Source organism: Nanorana parkeri, unplaced genomic scaffold (assembly GCF_000935625.1).
Source record: "Nanorana parkeri isolate BGI_ZX_2015 unplaced genomic scaffold, ASM93562v1 scaffold39, whole genome shotgun sequence".
Lineage (NCBI taxonomy): Eukaryota > Metazoa > Chordata > Amphibia > Anura > Dicroglossidae > Nanorana > Nanorana parkeri.
In genome coordinates this window covers 872,964-895,454 of record NW_017306307.1, presented here as the reverse complement: position 1 = coordinate 895,454, position 22,491 = coordinate 872,964, and the positions used below count along the sequence as shown (strand labels likewise).

General features: G+C 40.2%; 1 protein-coding gene across 1 annotated transcript in view; it reads right to left on the bottom strand.

The window, feature by feature from the left end:
- Window positions 1–22,491, bottom strand: part of OXR1 (oxidation resistance 1) — a 388,393-nt gene that overhangs the window by 182,843 nt on the left and 183,059 nt on the right. Inside the window, exon 3 of the mRNA XM_018570890.1 lies at window positions 15,040–15,230. Coding sequence (XP_018426392.1) covers window positions 15,040–15,230 — 191 coding nt within the window. The remainder of the gene's footprint in view (window positions 1–15,039; window positions 15,231–22,491) is intronic.

Genomic DNA, 22,491 nt, shown 5'->3' with positions numbered 1-22,491 from the left:
CCACACACACATATTTGTTTTAATTGCGGCATGTTTCTCCCTACAGATATCTGTTTTGCATTTAGCGTAGCCGTGTGTGGTTCCACCCACACAGCCACATGATCCATTTGTGGGTATCTGTGACTAGGAAGAGATTGCAGGAGAGGAACCCACAGATCGCATCGGCAGCAAATATAGTGCTGTATATCTTGAGTATTACATTCTACTTTTCACTAAGGCAATGCAATGTTTACTTATTCATTTAGTTTTAGACTTTATAGCCTTATATTCATATATAACTTGAACTTTCTTTTCTACAAACAAAACCTCATTATTAGCACTATCTTCTGAATCTTTGTACATTTTTCATTTAAACCATATACAGGTTTTCTCACAATTGTTGTTGTTCAGCAAATTGAATAATCTTATCAACTGGCGCACACTCAATGTCAGTCATTATGTGTCCCCCTGCACAGTGGAATTATTATTTTGAGAGTGTTCAGTCTTTTGTGTTGTCAGTGAAAATAATTGCTTGTATAAACATTGTATAAACATTGTTACACCTTTTTGTAAGGAAAGGACAATATAGAAAACAATTCTCTGCAGGGTAGGGATGTTCAGATACCAAGTACCGCACTCGGTACAGCTACAAGTACAGATACTTTTCCAACTCCAGGACTAGACTAGAGAAAAATCCAAAAGTAAGGAGGCCTTTTTTAAGGAGCACACGGAGCTCCTGGGATTTGTACATCTCTGTTTTAATGTAGGATTTTGTTTTTATATAAATACATGTTAGGGATGCACTGATACTGTTTTTCAAGTACAAGTGCTGATACGTGTCCAAGTACTCACAGATACAAGTACTGATACATTTTTGTTTGTTGTCATGTAACAGTTTCTTTTTTATTTATTAATTCTTTATTCAAAATTTTCCACATACAAACAAGGAAACAAACAATGTCGTTTACAATTCATTCTCTTAAAATACTTAAATACATACAAAATAAAAACATCCTTTGCACAAGTAACAACCTATCAATCAATCAACCATCCCTCCCAATCTAATTTAATCTCCTATTATCTACCGAGATTTCTAAAAAAAAAAGAAAAAAAAAAGGGGAGTTGTATTATTATCTTCCTCTATTTATTGGTCAAGTATCCTACCTGCCTACAACTCTATAACTATACTATGTGTTAGGGGTTCCGGTAAAAAATACCACTGACAGTTTTTCTAAAACAATACAGACTAATGATTTCAGGACAGAGGTGGAGCGCCAGGGCAAGGTCCCAGCTGCAACCGCTGTGATCCTGGTAGTTTTCGTGAAAAGTATAGGCACTGGTATCTGAACTGGTATCTGAACATCCCTACTGCAGGGATTTATGTACATTACAATAATTTTAGCAAAACCTCACCCTTACCTGCATCCTTTCTTAAGATACTAAAAACTGACCATTTCAGTAATTTCCAGGGTCTGCCTGCTATAATCACACAATCGGTCCCAGTGTTGTAATAAAGAAGAACTCCAGGGAAAACTTTTATTAACCCTTGCAGTGGGACTACCGCTGCAGTGCAAAAGTTAACTGCTCATTTTTGTCCTGGTGCTAAAAATTTTTTTATACTCACCCAAACCACTGAGCCGGCTGCCTGCTTCTCCGCTCTCTGAAGCAGGTGTCCTGCTAAGCTGCAGCATTGGAATGATCCTCGCTGTTCTATGACTATGACAGTGTATAGAATGTGATGATTTATGGGACCTTAGAACACTGCAGCAGAGGGGGAAGAGCCTGGAAGGGAAGGACTAAGAACAAGCCAGGATTTTGATTCAAACTGTGTAGCAAGTAAAAGATTTATAGAGTATGCCTTTAAAAATATATTAAAAAGATTTAGATATGCAAATTAATCAAAGCGTTGTTGTTAAGTGAACCAAGGCGATTACATGCAGGCTAAGGCTTCATTGACAATGTAAGCCATTAGCCTATAGATGAACACTGCCACCTTTAGAGTGCAGTGAGATTTGCAGTGCAATATACTGCCAGACACAAAACCATTACTACAAATATATTAATTTAAAAATAGAAACAAATATATCTTTTTACATTTTTGCACCTTTGTCAATATATAATAATTACAAAAAAAAGAACCAGAACCAGGTTTTCATTCAAACAGTGTAGCAAGTAAAAGCCTTATACAATATGTCCTTGAAAATGAACAATTATTTATGTATGCAAATTAATCATAGCGTTATTGTCACATTAACCAAGGTGATTACATGCAAGCTGAGGCGTCAATGACAATATAAGCCAAATAATCTGTAGATGAATACTGTCACCTTCAGACTGCAGTGAGATTTGCAGTGCCATCTATTTAATAGTGTAACTGTCAGATACAAAAACATTACTACTACTACTACTAATAATACATTAATTTAAAAATATATTTGTTTACATTTTTGTACATTTGTCAAAAATTAACAATAATAATAAAAAAAATAGAATGATTTGTTTTATTAAAACAGTGTTGCAACTAAAAACCTTATATATTATGTCCTCATAAATATACAAAATGATAAAGGTATGCAAAATAATCATAGCATTGTTATCAACTTAACCAATACATGCTGATGCTGCTAAATTTGGTCAGTGTGTGCAAGCATCAATGACTTCTGGTCTCTAAGGGGTTAAAAAATAGTTTTTATTTAAAAAAATAAACTTTAGTGTAGTAAAAAATGACAACCAGTCATATTTTACTTTGCTAAAGTCAGACCAGTACCAGTATTGTGATTGACTGCACAGCAAGTGCACAAGTGCGATCTGCAGAAATGCTGCAAGCTCTATTTTTGATGATCGCACAGGAGCAGAACGCACACAAGCGTTCTGGGTGCGGGCGATCATACTGCGGGCGGGGGTGTGTGGCTGTGGTGCCATTGACTTCAATGCACTGCCACGCCCCCTCCCTCCCCTGAATGCAGGGAGCCGGGCGGCTTGCGTTCCAGTGCGTTCCAGAGGCTAAATGCTCTGGAACGCAGACTTTGTGCTGTGAACCGGCCCTAACTCTCTCACTGCTGGTGCAGAATTAGAGAACAAGTCCGAAAGTACATAGATTCCGCTCTGTCTTTACCAAACCCCTAATGCCCAGTGACATAAGTGGAGCCTGGGTTACGTGTTTATAAAACACAGATTCTATATACCTGGTAAAAAATATAAAACATCAGACAAAAGGTATAGAAGTTAAAATAAAATAACATTGACTCCAAACCAGGTACATTTGACTTGGTATCAGTTAGACACGTGCACTGCCAAAAAATGCGCCTAGTTTCGTTTCATTTTAAATTCTGATTTGTGTCATTTAGTTTTTCGGAATTCGGGGGTGAAAGTCAATTCGGATTCGGAATTCGGATTCGGACGAAATTCGTTAGCGGTAGTTCGTTCGCATGTTCGTTTAGTTTTCGTTCGTTCGTTTGCAGCAAAGTGACATTTGAGGGGGAAAAATGTTTTTCTTCAACGAACGAAACGAATAAGAAACGAAAACGAAACGAACGTTCGAACGAACTACCGCTACCGAATTTCGGAAACGGAAATTCGGATTCGTTTGCATTCGTTATATCTGTAATTCGGAATTCGGATACATCCGAATGTCCGAACTTCCGAAAATTTGTCCGAATTTCGATTCGGAACGAAACGAATCGCACATGTCTAGTATCAGTGTCTTGCAGTCTATGTATTGACTATGTTGTGTGCCAGAACTGGGTAAATCCAGAACTGGATGGACAGAAATACAAATCTTTTTGGCAGATAAAACAGCTCCCTTACATTTCATCTGTGTATTGAGTGGTTTGTCTTGGGTTCTTCTGGAAAGCCCAAATCTAGACAGGAGAACAGTTTCAGATATATAATTAGTACATGCATCTCACAACCTGGGCTTAATCATAGAGGACCCTCTATGATTTAGTCCAGGTGGTGAAACGCCTGAGAGGCGTTGGAATGGGAGAGATACTATGGTGGTGTATACCTTGTATTTTGAACTTTGCATGGAATTTACAACAATAAAGTTGGATTTTTATGAACCTCGGTTTTGTGCGGCTGATTGAAGAGATATTGATTGACGAATGGTAAAATGATGCCCTTTCTCCAGCACAGAACCTCCAACCCACCCCTGTCCATCCATCATTGCTGCATTTAAAATAATGACTGCAATGATGTATTAATAAACACAGAGCTGCATCAGTTAGTGTCTTTCATATCTGCCTGAAATTCAGCCTGTTAGGCTGAAGAAACCTTTTCCCTTTATTGATACTGATCATTGTTGTTTATTATCTTTTGGCTTTTTTTGTTATCATGTCATGTTTTTGAAGACTTCTAGATATGTCCACTGCTACTTACAGTAGTTCAAAAATATAAAAATAGAGTAACATTAATTCAGTTAGCGGATCTAGAGGGATTTTTCGTTTTCGCTAATACAATTTCTTAATTCATTTATCTCTACCATGATTACCCGGCATAGCGGGAAATTATCTGCTATTGCTCTTGGCAGGAAACAAGAAACGGAACAAGGTCATGAGAAACTGCAAATTAAGGGCAATGACTTCCATACACCAAGAAGGGTCTACTGTAAAGAAAGATGAATGCAATCAGCTGTGATTTGCATTGCACACAAATATCAATTTTGTTGGGTGTTTAAGGCACATTGTTAATTAACTGATATTGTAAATCCATGTACACATAAGTGGGATGAAGAATAATACTTAACTTCTCACCTATCACCCAAGGCATTTCCTTACAGGATTATAAATCAATGCTTGAAAAGCCAAATAATGCATATTTTTCCTTGTTTATAAATATTTTATGATGTGAAATTCCAGGTAATTATAAAAAAAATCCAGATTCAGTCCTTTTGAATGTTACATGGAAGCAACAACAAGAATGATTACACAACCCCCTTACATACAGTTAAAAAATACTCTAAGTAATATCCAAACTTAAAGTCACCAGCTTGTGCCAATAAGCTCTATCCAGGCAATCTGCATTGGGACAACTATGTTTTCAGTGTACAGCTTATTTTTTATTTCCTCTGATGTTTCTTATGTAAATATGTTCATTGGAAACTGCCCCACCTCCCCCCTAGGGGGTACATGTATATGACTTAAATTGCTTGGGTGTACATAATGGGTACTTCCTTTGTATACTCCCAGGTAGTATTGTTGTTTGTATTCAGGTAACAGTTAAATTATTGCCCAATATAGTGTATTCGATTAAGGGACACTTAAGATGAGCAACTGCAATATTTGTGGAAATATATGGCAAGTGATCCCATAATGCCCTGGGCATCCGCAGCAGCCAACCAATGGCTGAGGACAACCAAAGACATGAAATCCTTTGCAGAGGGAAACATGACTCCCCGCATGGACCCCAGACGCCATGTATCTGGTGATAGGTGTCCTAGTAATTTTGCAGCATACTTAAAATGAAAAAGTGCACCTAAAAAAACCCTTAAAAATGAAGACATAAAAAATTAGACCTCAACCGAATTGCACTGGGGTCAGGGCAGATGTCTTTTATTGTACGCAAGAATGTGTTTCTGATAGTCAGCAATATGATGTGAATACGGATGTATGCCTTCCCTGCTGTCCCAGAGTACAGCCTATGTTTGCTATACAGAGATCCAGCCTTGTGTATATGACCTGGGGAACCATGCTGCCTGGTATATGTGTGTATTATATATCCTCTAACATTCAAAATACTTCCCATGATAAATGAAATGCTCTTACTATCTAGGAAATAGTGGGGTAGAAACAACAAAAATCTACAGCTTTCTAAGCAGTGGTAGCCAGCTCCAGCTTATTTTATCCATCTCGTTGAGAATGAAACCAAAGGTCCTGGGGGTGTTAGCACATAGATCATCGGAGTTATGCAGCCCCAAACAAAAGCATTGCCGGCAAGACTTTCCTATAATGTTCTTCTACAACAAAGCAAGACACATTCCTCCCCAGCAACAAGTATTTGTTCTGTACAGCAAACGTGTGAATAGCACAACAATTGCAGCCCAGAACAGGGAATTAGGGAATAAAATACATAAAAGTGGTTGTTAAGCTTGAAGTATATAGTATTTTATGGTACGCCTGGGAAGTATTAGATGCTTAGGAGTTGTGGCTGTAAGTCACAGTTCTGCTTTCACATCGTACTTTACATTCTATGTGGCTGTATGTCACCTCTGATACATTATATGTGCTGGAAAATGCACTGGATGTGTGAGCCACTGATAGGCACTCCGGGAATGACAATGTATTTGAGCAGATGGCCATGTCTGGAGAAGTTGACCATGAGTACTGAGGATAAAGATGGATTTGGAACGTAGACTGCATACTCAGGATGTTTCTTTACAATACATAAACATACAAAACAGACAGTTTTCTAGAAAGAGGTGTTTTTTTAAAAGTCTAATACATATCAGTGTTTACATTTTTATGTTTCTGTGATGTGCCCTGCTTACATTTGATCTTTTAGCACATCTTAGATCAGTGGCTCCCAAACTGGGGCATATGAGCTACATGCATCCCTTTTCTTGCCTTTATCTGACCCTTGGTGCATTATTCCTCACACTCATCTAAAGATGGGGCACAATTCTTCCAAATGACACTATTAATGGGCCACTATTCCTTGTACTGACACCAACATTGGTACACTATGCCTCCCGGTGACACAAATGATGGGGCACTATTCTTCCCACTGAAACCAATGAGGGGGCACTATTCCTTCCACTGACACCAATAATGGATACTGATCCTCCCAGTGACACTATTATTATTGTTATACATTGCGCAGCGCTTTACAATATAAGGAAGACATTACAATTACAATACAATTCAAGACAAGATGGTAAGGAAGACCCTGCCCATGAGAGCTTACAATCTAAAAGGGAGGGGCCTGTGATACATGAGGAGGTAGCTGTGTGGGGATGAATTGTTTGAGAATGTGATGGTTCAGTGGTTAGGTTGAGGTGGCATAGGCTTCCCTGAAGAGATGAGTCTTTAGGGATCATCCAAAGGCAGTCAAGGTGGGAGATAGATAAACAGGTTGGGGTAAAGAGTTTCAGAGGATGTGAGAGACGATAGAGAAGTCCTGGGGGGTGAGTATGGGAGGAGTTGACAAGGGAGCTGGAAAGCAGGAGGTCTTGGGAGGACCGGAGGGGATGGTTAGGGTGATATTTTGAGACAAGGTTTGAGATATATCCAGGGTCAAAGTTGTGGACGGCTTTGTAAGTTATTGTTAATATTTTGAATTTTATCCTTTAAGCGAGTGGAAGCCAGTGCAGGGATTGACAGAGGGGAGTTGCCGACACTGAGCGGTTGGTAAGCTGGATGAGTTTAGCAGCTGCATTCATGATTGACTGAAGGGGGGATAGCCTGTGTAGTGGAAGGCCAATGAGAAGGGAGTTACAATAGTCAAAGACGGGAGATAACAATGAGTGTATGAGAAATGTTGTGGTTTCATTGGTGAGGAAGGGGCGTATTTTGGAGATGTTGTGAAGGCGGCAGGATTTGGATAGTGATTGGATGTGGGGAAGAAAGGTGAGGTCTGAGTCAAGGATGACACCTAGCACCTTGGCACGAGGAAAGGGATGGATGGTTGTGTTATCAATCTCAAGGGAAATGTTGGGGAAAGGTGCATGGGCGGAAGGAAATATCATGAGCTCAGTTTTTGAAAGATTGAGTTTTAAGAACTAATGATGGGGCACTACTCCTCCCACTGACACCAACAATGGGGCACTGTTCCTTCCACTTAAACCAATAAGTGGGCACTAATCCTCCCAGTGACACCAATGATGGGAAATTAAGGGAGGGAGGGGGTGGAGTGGTGGGCAGGTGTAGAAGCTGTTAACCACATCAGCTCAGCAACAAATACATGGATCAGAACGGGACCAAGTGTTCCGTTTACTAGGTCCCCTAGGCCTAAGGGATTCCACAAAGATTTAAAAATGATAGTGATACTTCTTCCTTAAAAATGTAACTAACCGTAAACTGTAAAATGAAACTCCTTAACACATAGACTATGTTCACCAACCCTCTTATATAGATCGCTCATGTTGTTTTAGCCATTTTTGTTCTTATGTGTGGACCTCTGGATGATGGCACTGAAGTGAATATAGTAACAAAGCCAAAATACTGCATTTAATGCATGGGTTGGTATGGTGCTAAGCCCGGCGAATAAACAGTGGCACTAAGCTTACTATGCAGGGGCTTTCAGATATTTGTGTACTTCCAACACTGTGTTAAATGTGGGCTAGGGAAGCCTGGAAGCCTCACTATCCCATATTCACAGAAATGTTGATTTCCTGCCAAAATAAAGGTGCTGTTATCTTCCCTTAGGCAGAGCTTCTGTAAGTACACCTAATACAGATTGCCTACAGGTGTTTAGTTGTAAGGGTAGAAAGTGATGGAAGGGTCTATTTACACTAACCCTAGGGGTAGATTGGGGAGGGTTTTATGGTCATTAGAGAGATTTACTGTAGTTCCTTTCCTGCTGATGAAGTTTTACCAGATATGAAGTGAGGGGAACTCTCCAACAGCAACATAGACCGAAATAAAAATGCTTTTCTTTAGCAGAGTAGGGGAAAGTTAGAACCCCTAGCAGATTTTTTTTATACCTGTGTCCCTGTTACAGATTTTTCCTCACTTTTCTAACAAAACTGTTGTCACCAGGACAGAAAGTGAGGGAAAAAATTATCTAGCCAAGCCCCAGAGGGCTGTCAAAATTTCATCATGATCCCAACATTTTAGAATGGGTACCTATCAGCATGGGACTCTTGGTCCTCATGTTTACCAGATGTGATTGAAATGCAAGCAACACTCAGTATGATTTATTTGCATTGTCATGCATTTTCAGATGGGTCGTGATGCATTTTTGAAAGTCTCTATTAACCTGACTTGAATAGAAAACCAAAGATCGTGGGGCCCAAACCTCAACATGCAGGATATTTTCAAAACATACTGCAATGCATTACTGCTATTCAAAATGAAGCAAACTGCATGAACTCATATAAAATATTAATGTACCTGTCAGTTTAACCAGTGATACTTTTAGTACCGCTAAGGAATTTTCGGAGTTAGGCTATCATTAAAGAATAGGTAACATATTACAATTGTGGTTAGCATTAGTATTAGAGTACACGTAAAGGCCACTGTATGACAGTCTAAACAAGTACCAAATCCACTTACGAAACCTCATAAGGTGAATAAAAACTTCCTTTACTTTCCTTGACTGAGCCAAATCCTCCTTCATTTGTGTCTCACACGCTCCCCTTCCCAGACACTGCAGCTCACAGTGGGAAGGTATCAGCAACAGAGGCAGTGCCATCAATTCAGATAGCAAGGGGCAGGACTGGGTGTGGCCAGGTGCTGATTGACAAGCTACAGTCTATGTGAATCAGCAGCGACAATTCTGATAGCCATGCCCCCTGCAACAGATTCTCATCCCAATGTAGTGCAAGCAGGCACAGCCTACATAAAAGGGGCAACTCTTCTCTGAATTTAGGAGCAGTGCAGCATCATTCCCACACCATCACAAAAATCTGCATTAAATGGACTTCACTAGTACCATCAACAGGTATCTGCGTGGCAGCACAGTTTTTGTTGAAGGAAGTCTATAGATCTACTATAACAAGTTAGTGTCACTCTACTAGGGGTGTGAGCCCACAGGCGAGTAGGTGACACAGGATCCCCAGGGCGTGGAATCTAAGGGCCAGCCAGTGTTCTGCCAGGGACCCCCTCACGGACGTTTGGACTTAGCTGCGTGCTGACCCCAGGCCACGACCCCCAGGTTCACCCTACTCGTGTGGAGAGTATCTGAAGAACATCAACAAATTTGTACGAATTATTACTATATGAGTACCCTCAAAAAAAAACCCTGCACAACCTAGGTTGTATAATGTGTAGATTTTTGACTAAGTTTGGGGTGAGGCCTCTATTCACCTGTGGGAGTACTTTGGGAAGTGACTGTTTTGGAATGATACCCTAAGACACAGGACACAGTACAGGCACGGATGGATCGATGGAGCAAAAGGAGATCCGGATAACAAGCCAAGGTCAGGGCGGGCAGCAGACAAACATAATCAGGAGAACAAGCCGAGTTAGTACATAAGAGATCAGTCTATGGGAAATCAGGTTAGGAATAATTGCATGTAAGGGGCTCAGGAACAAGTGTTGCTCAAGCAACCAGAAGCAAGTCTGCACAGGGTTTAAATATGGAAAGGGCTAGGAGGCCGGACAGGAAGCAGCATGGAGGAAGGTATATTAACCCCAGGTGCCAGTAGACCCACAGCAGCAAAAAGGTAAAACAAATGCAAACAGTGAGACACAGATCAGCTCCACAGCTGATCTGTGACAGTTAGCAGGTTGGTTTAATAGTTTCATGGATGCGATAAAGCTAGGTCTAACTTTTTTGGTTTTGGACAGAATGGGGGAGGATTAGACCTCCTGTTGGGTGCTACTGCTATTTGGTGCTCAGTTAGTGAGATTTTGTCTCTTACTGTCCCAGTGACAACAGCTCCACTAGACAGGAAGCAAGCAAAATCTTCAACATAGACACACAGAAATAAAAATGCTTCTATGTATTGCCATTTGTCCATATCATTAAGGAAATTCGACAGGTAGGTTGATGATACTGCACATCTATATCCTACACGGTGTAGTGTATTCTCCACCAGATTAACCAATTATGTTCTTACGGTTGGTAGCTCATTTCCATTTGGGATGAAGGGTCAGCAGAAAAAAAGACTCAGGAGGATTGCAATCTACTCCATTCAAAACAGAGATACTTGTGTTAGATAGTGCTTTTCTATGAGGGGATAGGAATATACTACACTCATCAGCACCATCATGGTGTGTACATATATATAAAGAAGGATTATTACATTTAATTTTATATATGAATCATTGTGTTCCCTCTGCGTATTGAACTTTGGTATAAAAATTGCCTATTAATATTTGACTTTGTAATTTTCAGTAGATTACAGTAGCATTTGCCATGTAACCTTTCTAAATGATAACACCTGTTAAATAAGTGCTCTGCCATATGCTTTGAGAGAAGACTCGAAGCACTGACATCTAAAATAAATTTGCCCTTTCCAAGTAGTCTGTTCAACAACCAGAAGCGTATTCCCTTCACAGTACATGTGCTCAGGCATTCTTCATATAGCGCCAGATCCCCAAACACCCACTTAATGGGCCAAGTCATTAAAGAGTAGCACAGGCTGGCCATGAAGTATATTTATCTAATAACCAGAGCAGGCTTCTTTTTTTCCTTCTACCAGGAATATTTTCAAGTTCAAAATGCAAGAAAAACATATTAACTTATAGCGTATGGGGTATGAGCCTTTCTACATTGAATTTCCACAAGTTCTATCCCACTCCTAATATCAATCTAGAAGTTTGTAAACTTACTTATTGAAGATGCCCATAGGATGTACTTCCTCAATGTACTGACACAATCTCACTCAGCTACCCTCACAAAGTCTACTGTCCGAACTACAACTCAGCTCTTTCCCCCTCTCTCCCAGGAAACACAGCAAACACTCACAATGTAACATTTTCATTGCTTGCTGGAAGCAGTGCATGATGGGATATATAGTCTTGCGAAATGGAGATTACATCATATCAAGCAGCAGGGAAAGAGACGTACAGCACACTGGGAACCCAGGAAGTTGTTGAAAGTGATGGGCAGATGGAAGGCAGCACTCACTACATAAAAGGGATTTTTTTCAATAAAGTTTTGATTGTATTATCAAAAACAACTCTACTACGTATTACAATGCAGATGGTATAACAGGATAGTACATGCTGGGACTTTACAACTCCTTTAAGGTATATCTAAAGCTAAAAACAAAAATTTAATATATTGCAGCTTACCAGTTCTTAGATGAAGTGGCTTCATTGGTTTTCTTTCTTCTTTTATTTAAGCCTGGCATACATAGAAATAACACACTTCCTGTCCTAGCGTGGCTACACTCACTCCCCCACTGTATCTATGGAGGGAGCTATGATTCTTACATAGACTAGACTTGTCTTCCATCATCTCCATTACATTGTGCTTTTATGTCTGCTCAAAGGAAGTATCAAAGACACTGCATGTTTGGCAAGATCAGCAAATATTTTCTGTACATGCTGAACATTTTCTTAGCCTGAAAAAAACTAATGTAACTATTACCTCTAATGACTGGTTAACACTTTTGTTTATTTAAAGTTATTTTGCTTTATTTAAAGCCTCTTATATATGCATAAAAGCAAAAAAAAAAAGCCGGCAATTATCTAGAAGAATCTGTTTGTAGATTTTCATTACCAAACATTTCTAATGGTGTCTTTGTTGTTATTTTGAAGATATGGGTAAAGGTGCCCACACACCTTAAGATTATCAGCCGATTTCCGTATGTGATCGCGTTTTCGTCCTATATTCGTAAAGTTGATGGGCAGTGTTCAACCGCAAAAGCAGTAAAATCGTACAACTTTTGACTTTCCAACAGGTTCTAAAACTTTGGTCAATCGTACGATTTTTGCAAGGTTGGTGACGTTTCCATATGTCAAAATTTGTACAATTAACACTGGCCATGCGCAAACGAAAATCCGCGCGGTCGATTAACGCAATTCATCCAGGTGCTTTTTTAAAAATATCGCTAATTGAACCTTGAGATGATCGGGGCAGGATGGGGCCGTCGTATGAAAATCGTTCGACTGGTCGATCATCGTACGCAAGGTGTATGGGCACCAGGTCCGCTTTAACATGCTTGGGTCATGCCAGTAATCTGCACAATGAAGATCCTGTAGGAGTAGGTACCAGGTAAGTATGATCTATTACAAAAGTGCTGGGAGAGCGGGGGCCAGAAAAGGACAAGTGCACTAAAAATATATTTATCCTTAACAAAGAAAAGAAACCTAATGAAAGCACAATTGGTAGTCCTGCCATTGTTTACCCAGCATGGTTTTCAGGATTCAATTCTGGCTACTGGCAAACTACATTACTGGAGCTTAGATGAGTAGGATATACACTGAGTGGCCAGATAATTATGGCCACCCCATCAGTACTTCGTTGGGCCGCCTCGTGACTCCACGAGATGTTGAAAGGTGATGCGAGGAATCTGACACTGCACTGTTGCCCTTCTGTTGTCTTGTACCAGTCTTGCCACTCTCCGTTCTGCCCTAACATTGACTAGTCGCTGACGGCCACAATTCGCACGTTCAGACCCAGATTTTCGGCTGACAGTCCAGTCTTTAAACACTTTAAAACCAGCTGCTCTTGAACATTTAACAAATTCTGCTGTTTTGCTGATACTCGCTCCATGGCTCCGAGCCCCAACAATCATCCCACGTTCAAAGACTGTTAAATCGCATTGTTTACCCATTTCTTCATTAAAAAAAAATCACTTCTACTGTCGTGGTAAACAAGCTGCTTCCCTATTTATAATGGTCTGGCCCTCTAGCAACTTCAGCGTGAAATTATAGCTAATTTGCCTACAAACGTCAGGTGGTCATAATAATCTGCCCACTCAGTGTATATATACACTATATTACCAAAAGTATTGGGACACCCCTCCAAATCATTGGATTCAGGTATTCTGTGAAATTTCCTTGCTACTAAATATTCATTATAACAAAGTGGAAGCAACTGGGAACAACAGGAGCTCAGCCACAAAGTGGTAAGCCACTTAAAATGACAGAGAAAGGTCAGTGCATGCTGAATTGCACAATGCGCAGAAGTCTCTAACTGTCTGCAGAGTCAATAGCTACGGACCTCCAAACTTCGTGTGATATTCAGATTTGCACAACAACAGTGTGTAGAGAGCTTCATGGAATGGGTTTCCATGGCCAAGCAGCTGCATCCAAGCCTTACATCACAAAGTGCAATGTAAAGCTTTGGATGCAGTGGTGTAAAGCACGCCACCACTGGACACTAGAGAAGTGGAGACGTGTTCTCTGGAGTGACGAATCAGCTTCTCTGTCTGGCAATCCAATGGACATGTCTGGGTTTGGCGGTTGCCAGGAGAACGGTACTTGCCTGACTGCATTGTGCCAAGTGTAAAGTTTGGTGGAGGGGGGATTATGGTGTGGGGTTTTTTTTCAGGGGTTGGGCTTGGCTCCTTAGTTCCAGTGAAGTGAACTCTTAAGGCATCAGCATAGCAAGGCATGATGGACAATTTCATGCTCCCAACTTTGTGGTGACAGTTTGGGGATGGCCCCTTCCTGTTCCAACATGACTGCGCACCAGTGCACAAAGCAAGGTCCATAAAGACATGGATGAGCGAGTTAGGAGTAGAGGAACTTCACTGACTTGCACAGAGTCCTGACCTCAACCTGATAGAACACCTTTGGGATGAATTAGAGTGGAGACTGTGAGCTAGGCCTTCTCGTCCAACATCAGCACCTGACCTCACAAATGCGCTTCTGGAAAAATGGTCAAACATTTCTATCGACACACTCCTAAACCTTGTGGACGCCTTTAAAGATGCCTTTTTGTGGATGCCATTAAAGTTCATGTGTGTATATATATATACACACATACACACACATACCATTGCATTCAGCATTTAGCAACAGATCCACATAAGCAAGATGTTCAGATCTGTCTGTATTAATTTTCTGACTACAACAAAGCAATACCAACATACCATGAGCTATTCTAAACACTACTTCCACATCAAATTAGATTTACACAATTAAACGCCAAGCTGGCCTCAGCAAACCAAGCCTGCTTTGATAATTGAACCATGCACGCAAGAAACATCTGAACACATGAAGATATTGTTATTATGTTTTCATTGTCTTTTTATTCCAATGCTTAATCCAACATCTTAATCACATCACCAGAAGAGGTCACTGTTTAGACAAGATCATGAATGTCGAAGAAATGCAGAACTACGCCAAAAGCTCTGAACTAAGAATTTCAGCCTACAGCCAAGTAGCAAAGACCCAGAAGGGGATCGAACAATGCCTTACGTATACAAATATTTGGTAGACGATCCAAATAAATTCACTGTTCTTTTTTATAATTTAAATATATATATTTTTTAAATCAACTTACCAATGGTGTAGCATCTTTTCAGGTCTCCCCTCCTAGGGTGGCGTTTCTGAGTGTTTGCAGTGTTGTTCTGGTCTTCTTCACTGGTAGTCTTGGCAGTAGATAGTGATTTACTTGATTGTGATGGCAGTGTATCCGTCAAAGGATTATACGATGGTGAACTAATGTCCACAGACTGTGACTTCTTCTTCAGCCTAAAGATGGAAAAAGAGATGATCTAAGTGTGCTTGTTCAATCACATTACTTTGAAGATCTTTTATCACCTGGAGGTATACCACTACAGATTAATTATTTTGTGTTTACCAGTATATACCCTGTGATTGTGTAAAGTGTTAATAAAAAAAAAAAATATTTGGGTTTCCAACAAGGTAAATAAGGAAGCTTAACGCGACATCTAAGCCGGCTCCAATGATTTGTTCTCTGCACCAGGAGACCAGTGCTGGTGGTTTTTGGCTTAGGGCTCCTGGCGCAAAGGAAGTGTGAGAAATCTGTAGCTCCATTGACTAACAACAGATGTACACAGCCACTTCCCAGTAAACTGCTAGGCCACTAACATTCCCCATGAACTTGCCCATTAAAAAAAACACATTTGCTGGAGTTAAATGGCCATAGCAACCTTTTATTACCAAATACAAATGCATTACTTTAAACAAACACAAAAAGGTTTCAGGTGTTTGAAGGAAGTAATAGCATAACAGATTTGAAAACACCATGCAACAAGGACATAGATGGGTCCCGAAACATTGAACACCAGCACCTATTCGGCTACCTTAAAGGACTGCAAACCGCCATGGTGCCCAGACTCCAAATTCCAATCTTAGGATAGGTGGGTGGACAGTTCACTTTTCCTCTGACGACCTCCAACTGCTCCTGTGAGACTCCCCCCAAATTATCTCTGAAGCCCCTTCTGACCTCATCTACTGACTAATAAGGTTAGTGACCTAACCCTTTTGTAATATAAACATTTAACCCCTTGGTTCCTTGTCTCCCCACTTCACATTGTCATGTATTCTCTCTGCTTGTTTATTTTTTGTTTCGAGCTTTAACGTTTAAAAAAAAAAGGACCCCCCCCAAACATCCCCCAACACTTACTCTCTATTACCTGAGCACATAACACCTAACACAACCCTAAAAACAAGACTTTAAATATTACTACCTCTTCCAAGGGTAAAATACCTTTAACCTGCTGTTCAACACATGGGAGTTGATGTATAAACCTTTCTCCCTGGGTGAATGTGGTTCACATGGAATTTCTGACACTAGATGGAGTTGAGGAGCATATGAAGTTCTATGATTCTTTGCTCCATGTAGCAGTGGGAATGCTGTGTGAACATTTGTTTCCTAGCTATAGACTAGTACAATTAGCAGGGGTCAATCTGCCGATCCATGATAAAAATTTGAGAGGGGTCCTAACACTTCCCAAAACTATACAAATCAAAAATAACGTTTTGGCTTTAGATACACTTAACATCTCCAGTTTACCAGGCACAACTTATTTTTAAACTAAGCCTTTCACACACACCCAAACTACTTTAAGCTTCAGACGCTCATTAAGTGACCCATAAACCTCACCACTGAAGAAAAATAAAACAGTAACCATATTTTCCTTGCCTTGCTAAATCACATAAGCACTGCTACAATTCAACTGTAAGCATTCTCATATTACTGTGGGAACTTTAGGAGCCCTCACATTTCTATATTTATATTATATTCCCCCTGTGAATCCTTAGGAGATCCTTCATCAATATCTCCCAGCTAATTCTGTTTTCAAGTGTACGCACCAGGAGAGGTGGGAGATGTGCAGCCTCCTGTTTCCAAGCAGCTGAGAGGCAGCATCTGGCTCCTGACAAAATGTACAATATTAATTTGGCTGGATGTCTCTGGAAATTTGATTAATTTGATTACATTCTGTCAATATGGCATGATAATTGAGCATGACTGAACTGTGCAGAATGGACCGGTGTAGCGGGGGAAACTGTTATTAAGATATTTAAGATAAACAATTAGCTTTAGGATAGGCTGGAGGCTTCCACTTATTCCAAATTGCACGTGTTTTGAAATGCAGATTGTTTTTATATGTGCTCTTCCCCGAGGAAGCATAAGGAAAAGTTAACTTCAAGATAGGAAATTGATTTTCTCGTAGACCTTATGTAAGTTTGTGTAGAATATATGGAATACACCAATCGATTCAAAGCAAAGCTTTTCACTATATAGTAAGCACTATAAGCTGCTTTACCTTACCTCTACCTTATCCCCCCCCCCCCACCAGGATCCCTCACTGGAATGTCTAAAACTGTAAAGGTGGCCATGCATTATGCAAATTTCAGCCAGCTCTTGATGAACCAACCGAAATTCTCACAGTGGGTGCCGCTGTTGGCAGCCTTTGGACCGGCATCCCTCAATCAGCTGATCGTAGGAGCCGGTTGGAATATCTTTAAACGAACAGTGCCGGCAGCCAATGATCTGTAGATCCTCAAATCATCTCTGAATTGGTGCTGACACTGCCCTTCCTTCTGGAGGGGGCCTGCCTTTGTTCCTCATGGTCCCTGTGTGTTGTAAAGTAGTCACTGCTCCAAGCTCACTCTCGTTATGGACTACAATCTCAATACAAATGAGTAAACTAAACATGAAATTGTAGTCCACTGAGTGAGCTTTGAGCAGTGGCTACTTTACAACACACTTGATTCAAGGACCATGGGGAACAAAGTAGCCACCCTCAAGAACGATGGACAGTGTCAGCACCAATTCAGAGATGATTTGAGGATCTACAGCTGAGTGATACACAAATAAGATACATTGTTGTTAATAGTTAAGATATTTGAATGAATTTTTAAGATTTAAATCTTTTAGTGTCATTTTAAGCATATTTAATAAAAAAAAGTTAAAGCTGAGTCCAGTTGAAAGTTAAAAAAAAAGGATTTTTCTGCAATACTCCGTTATTCATTGCCAGTCCTCTTTTGGGTTAAATGACACCCAGCTTTAACAAATCCACATGCTGTGCAGAATGTTGTGGACCGGCCCCCTAGAGAGGCATTACCATGAAGCCCTGCACTCACAGTACACTGAAGAAGAGAACGGCGCCAATATCATCACATCAGATGTGTGTGCATTGCTTTTCCAATGGTATAACCAATGTTTTGTTTGCTTGCAAACATGAAGTGCATCGTTTTCAATGATTCCTTGAACTGTGAAAAGGAGCAGTAAAGCAAAACCATTGTGTAGCACTGCAAAGCAGGAAGCGGAGTCTCAGGGGCGTCCCGAGGCCGGGTGTCACCCGGACCGGAGACCGGGTGACATCCCGCCGTGACATCATCCCGCATGTGGGGCCATCTAATTGATGCCTGCTGGGGCCCATCGTGGCGATGGAAGCGGGCAGAGAGAGGAGGGGACGTTCACCTGGCGGGATGAGGTATGCCACCGGGTCCCCTCCTCTCTCCTGACACTGTCGGGCTCTTGGTCCATGACCGAGTGCCCAACTTTTTTAGAGGGGGTGACACCAAAATGACTGTCAGTCATTTTGGTGTCACCCCTCCAATGGTGTCACCCAGGTGCGGGCCGCACCCCCTGCACCCCCATTGTGACGCCACTGTGGAGTCTGAGTATGTAATACCCAATATAGATCCCCCTATAAATAATTATAAACTATATACAGAAACAGGCTGATCTCACATTAGGCTGATATACTGTGTATATTAGCCTATATATACATATAATATCATCACCTTATATTTAACATTTCATCCTTTTCTGAATACACAATACATACTTTTAACAGCTGTGTGAAAACACGAAAAAGAAAATGAACAATTAAAGAAAATAGGGCAAACATTGGTTTTCTTTATTCTTCTTTTGAAGCCTTATTCGGTCATGACAAATGCCCTCCAGATTTATAATCAGTTTCCCTGCAGTAAAATCACGTATAGGTCTTTTTTCTATTGACTCTAATGCATTTCTCACCAGTCTTTTTACTTGATTGGCAATACCTACTAGGGCATTTGCGGGGCTGTATAATAATGAGATGATATTATTCAAAATGGCAGCAGTCAGAAAACATTTATGCGGGTCCTTACAAGTGAGATTTATGCGGTTGTTTGACTTTTATGGGAACAAATGTGATTAGAGGCTGTTTTCTCTGTGATAGAATGTGGGAGGCTGTATCTTGTTCACCTTTCATTTTTCAAGCAAAAAATGTCTATCTGAAAGGTGCATTGCCTTTCCAGATTTATGTTCGTTGGAAATCACGTTTTGTTTTAAACACGAGTAAAACTTTTAAATCAACCAAAATGATTGTGAACATGTGTTTTACATAGTTAAAGGGTAACTCCACTTTAAAAATATAAAAATGAAAAAATCTTTAAGAAATTAATGTAGCATATACAATTGTCACACAGCCATTTTGCAATTTATTGTTATTAAAAATGACCTTTCCATTTAATACTGTAGCTGCTGTAATGTTCTAAATCCTTCAAACAATTCAATGCAATGTGGCGACCTGGAGGTGTTCCGTACACAGTTGGTTTATGGAATGCCCCCAGAAATGTTATTTTCTGCTTTTGTAATTGGCTGACTGATTTTCCCAGAAGTCTGCACTAAGATACAAATAACATTTTTGCATCACTTGCAATAGGAATTTCATTTTTGGTGACCTACTCCCTAAGGTTTAATTACTACTAAAGGGATGCCGACACTGCACCTTATTGCAACACAGTAAGACCACCAGCTGGTTATAATGAACACAGACCATCCCATTCAGGGATCAGTTTGAAAAAGACACACTGCAACAAACAGCTATTCCCTTAGAACAGAAACAGGTAGGAATCTGCAACAAAGTTTGTTAAAATCATTGTATTGTATACAGATCACCCAGAGGGGATTGATTTTTTTCTCAACAAAAGTGGAATTACTCTAAGTATATTTGGAAATTTTAGACTTATCTTTTGATATATTTTTTTTTATTATAAGGGCATGCGTGCTAGTAATGTGTAAAGCTGGCCATACACCAGTAGAATTTGGTTTGAAAAAAACTGTATTTGAAACATTTGTTTGAATTTTTAAAAAACCCAAAAAACAAAGGAGCAGGATAGACATTTTTTCTCTGACAAACAAAATCCTAACAGTAAATGTGGATTTTGTTTTGCAAAATTCCATTCATTCCAAAATAGAATGGTAAACTCAAAAACATTTCGAAAGACATTAGTCAAGTCTCTGGTGGCATTATCCAATGTTCTGATGATATTTATGGTATATGTGGTTGTACAAATATCTACCAGTGGCTAGCTTTTAGTGTAACAATTACCTGTGATTAGCGACAGGCCCAGGACACAATCTGTCTGCCATGAATCCAGAGATTCTTGCCACAGGAATCCGCTGCAGGACCTAAATAGACCATGTGAATGAGGTGTCACCGGCAGGCTCTATCAATAATGAAACTTACAGGGGCGGCTCAGAAAAAAAACCTGTCCTTTTAATGCTAGTGACAGACTCATAGTCCCCTTTTAACCTCCTCCCGTCCATTGGCCGTTCCTAAACGGCCGGGCGGGAGCCTTATAGGAGCGTCTTAAAATGTCCTTCCCCGTCCCCACTCGTGCACGGCGGCCAGCGCGCACACGAGTGGGTAAACTGTAAAAAATTTAAACAGACAGTGATGCCTGTTTACATACAAGCGATCTGGTGTCTGTAGAGACGCCCGATCGCTTGAACCAGGTGCGGGTATGTGCCCCCCCGACGTCCCCGTTCCCGAGATGCGGGACGGGACTGGGACTCTGTCACAGGGGATCAAAGAGAGCTCAGTACACGATCTCCCTCTGATCTCCTCTCCGGTCCCCAAATACAGGAAGTGGTGTATATTGCATCACTTCCGCATTCAGCTGTCATTCCCGGCTACAGATGCCGGTGAGAAGCTGCTGAAGCAGATCTCTGCTTCAGCAGCTTCTCTGGGGGTCCCTAGGTGACATTAGGGGTCTTCGAGAATTGGCTATCACATAGGGGATTTCTTAGCCCCCTATGTGATAGCAATAAAGTTGAGCGTAAAAAAAAGTTTAAAAAAATTAAAGCATAAAAAAATTAAAGAGCAATCAAAAAAATTGTCACAAATAAAAATAGTTTTTAAAAAATGGTAAAAAATTAATTTCAGTACGGCGTTGCATGACGGAATAAACGTCAGTCAAAATACCGCAGCGCTGAATATTGAAAAATGGCCTGGACAGGAAGGTGGTTTAACACCCTGGTCTTAACGTGGTTAAAGTATAACTTAAGCCAAAAAGTTTTTTAACTTTTGGATAGAGTGGAGAGGTATTAGACAGCAATAAAAAACTGACAGGTGTTTTATGTCCCCAATAGGAAAATTCACCACTTCTATTTGTCTTGGGGACTGTTATCACTGAAAGCGAAAGTGATAGAAAGTCTAAAATTTTAGGTTTTTACTAGAACAGGAATAGATGGGAAATCTTCCAATGAGAACACCATTTCTGGTAACAACAGAGATTTTCCTCATTTAAAAGGTTTTCCTTCCACTTTCGTTTCTTCCTGTTGTGGCTATAGGACAGGAAGTGGAGGAAATCTCCCTAATGGAACACAGATTTAAAAAAATTAACTGACACAAATTATAAACTCTAACTCACTCTATCTAAAAATGAAAAAAAAAAACTGACTTCAAATCTCCTTTTAAGTGTATGTTTAGCCCAAACATTGTTTTACATTTTAGGATTAGCACCTCTGTCTAATTCTTTTTGGTTGCTGTCTGTGCCCGCTAAGTAGCTTTACCCTCTCTCTTTGTCCCTACTTGTGTCTATTCTCACTAAGACAGAGAGTGATGGGAAATCCAAAAAGGATGAGGTAAATCTTCCAATGGGGAAACATGTTCTGGCGGCAGCTGATTTAGAGGAAATTCGCTTAATCTTGTAGATTTCCACTCACATTCTATTAAGTCTCTGAGACAGGAAGTGAAGGAAAATCTCACCAAGGGGCAGCAAAAAATAAACTAAAAGGGGTTGTAAACCTCTTCTACTCTACCAAAACAAAAAAAAGGTGGCTATACATTTAGATATACTTTAAACAGTAATTTTCAGTGAGAAAATAACATTTCAGATTGTGTTGGTTTCAACATGGAATCTGTGGACACAAAATATATCTTATCCACTTAAGAATCCCATAGACAACAGATCCCCATGAAGAAAATGTGACCGGCCGGATTTATTCCCCCACTGCTCCTGGGGTTGAACTTTTATTTGATTTTGTCTGGAGTCCATGACTAAGACTGTTTACTTGTGCAATGTATTTTTCTGTCAGACTGATACTTAATGATCTGCAAAGTTTAAATTTGTCTAGACAGAAAATGTGTGGGATGCTTACTGTGTCGGTTCAATTAAGATTTATTATTACAAATATCATGCTCCAGTCAGTTTCAGAGTTATAGTATTACAAGAAGAAATTAACCCCAAGACCATAGACCTACAT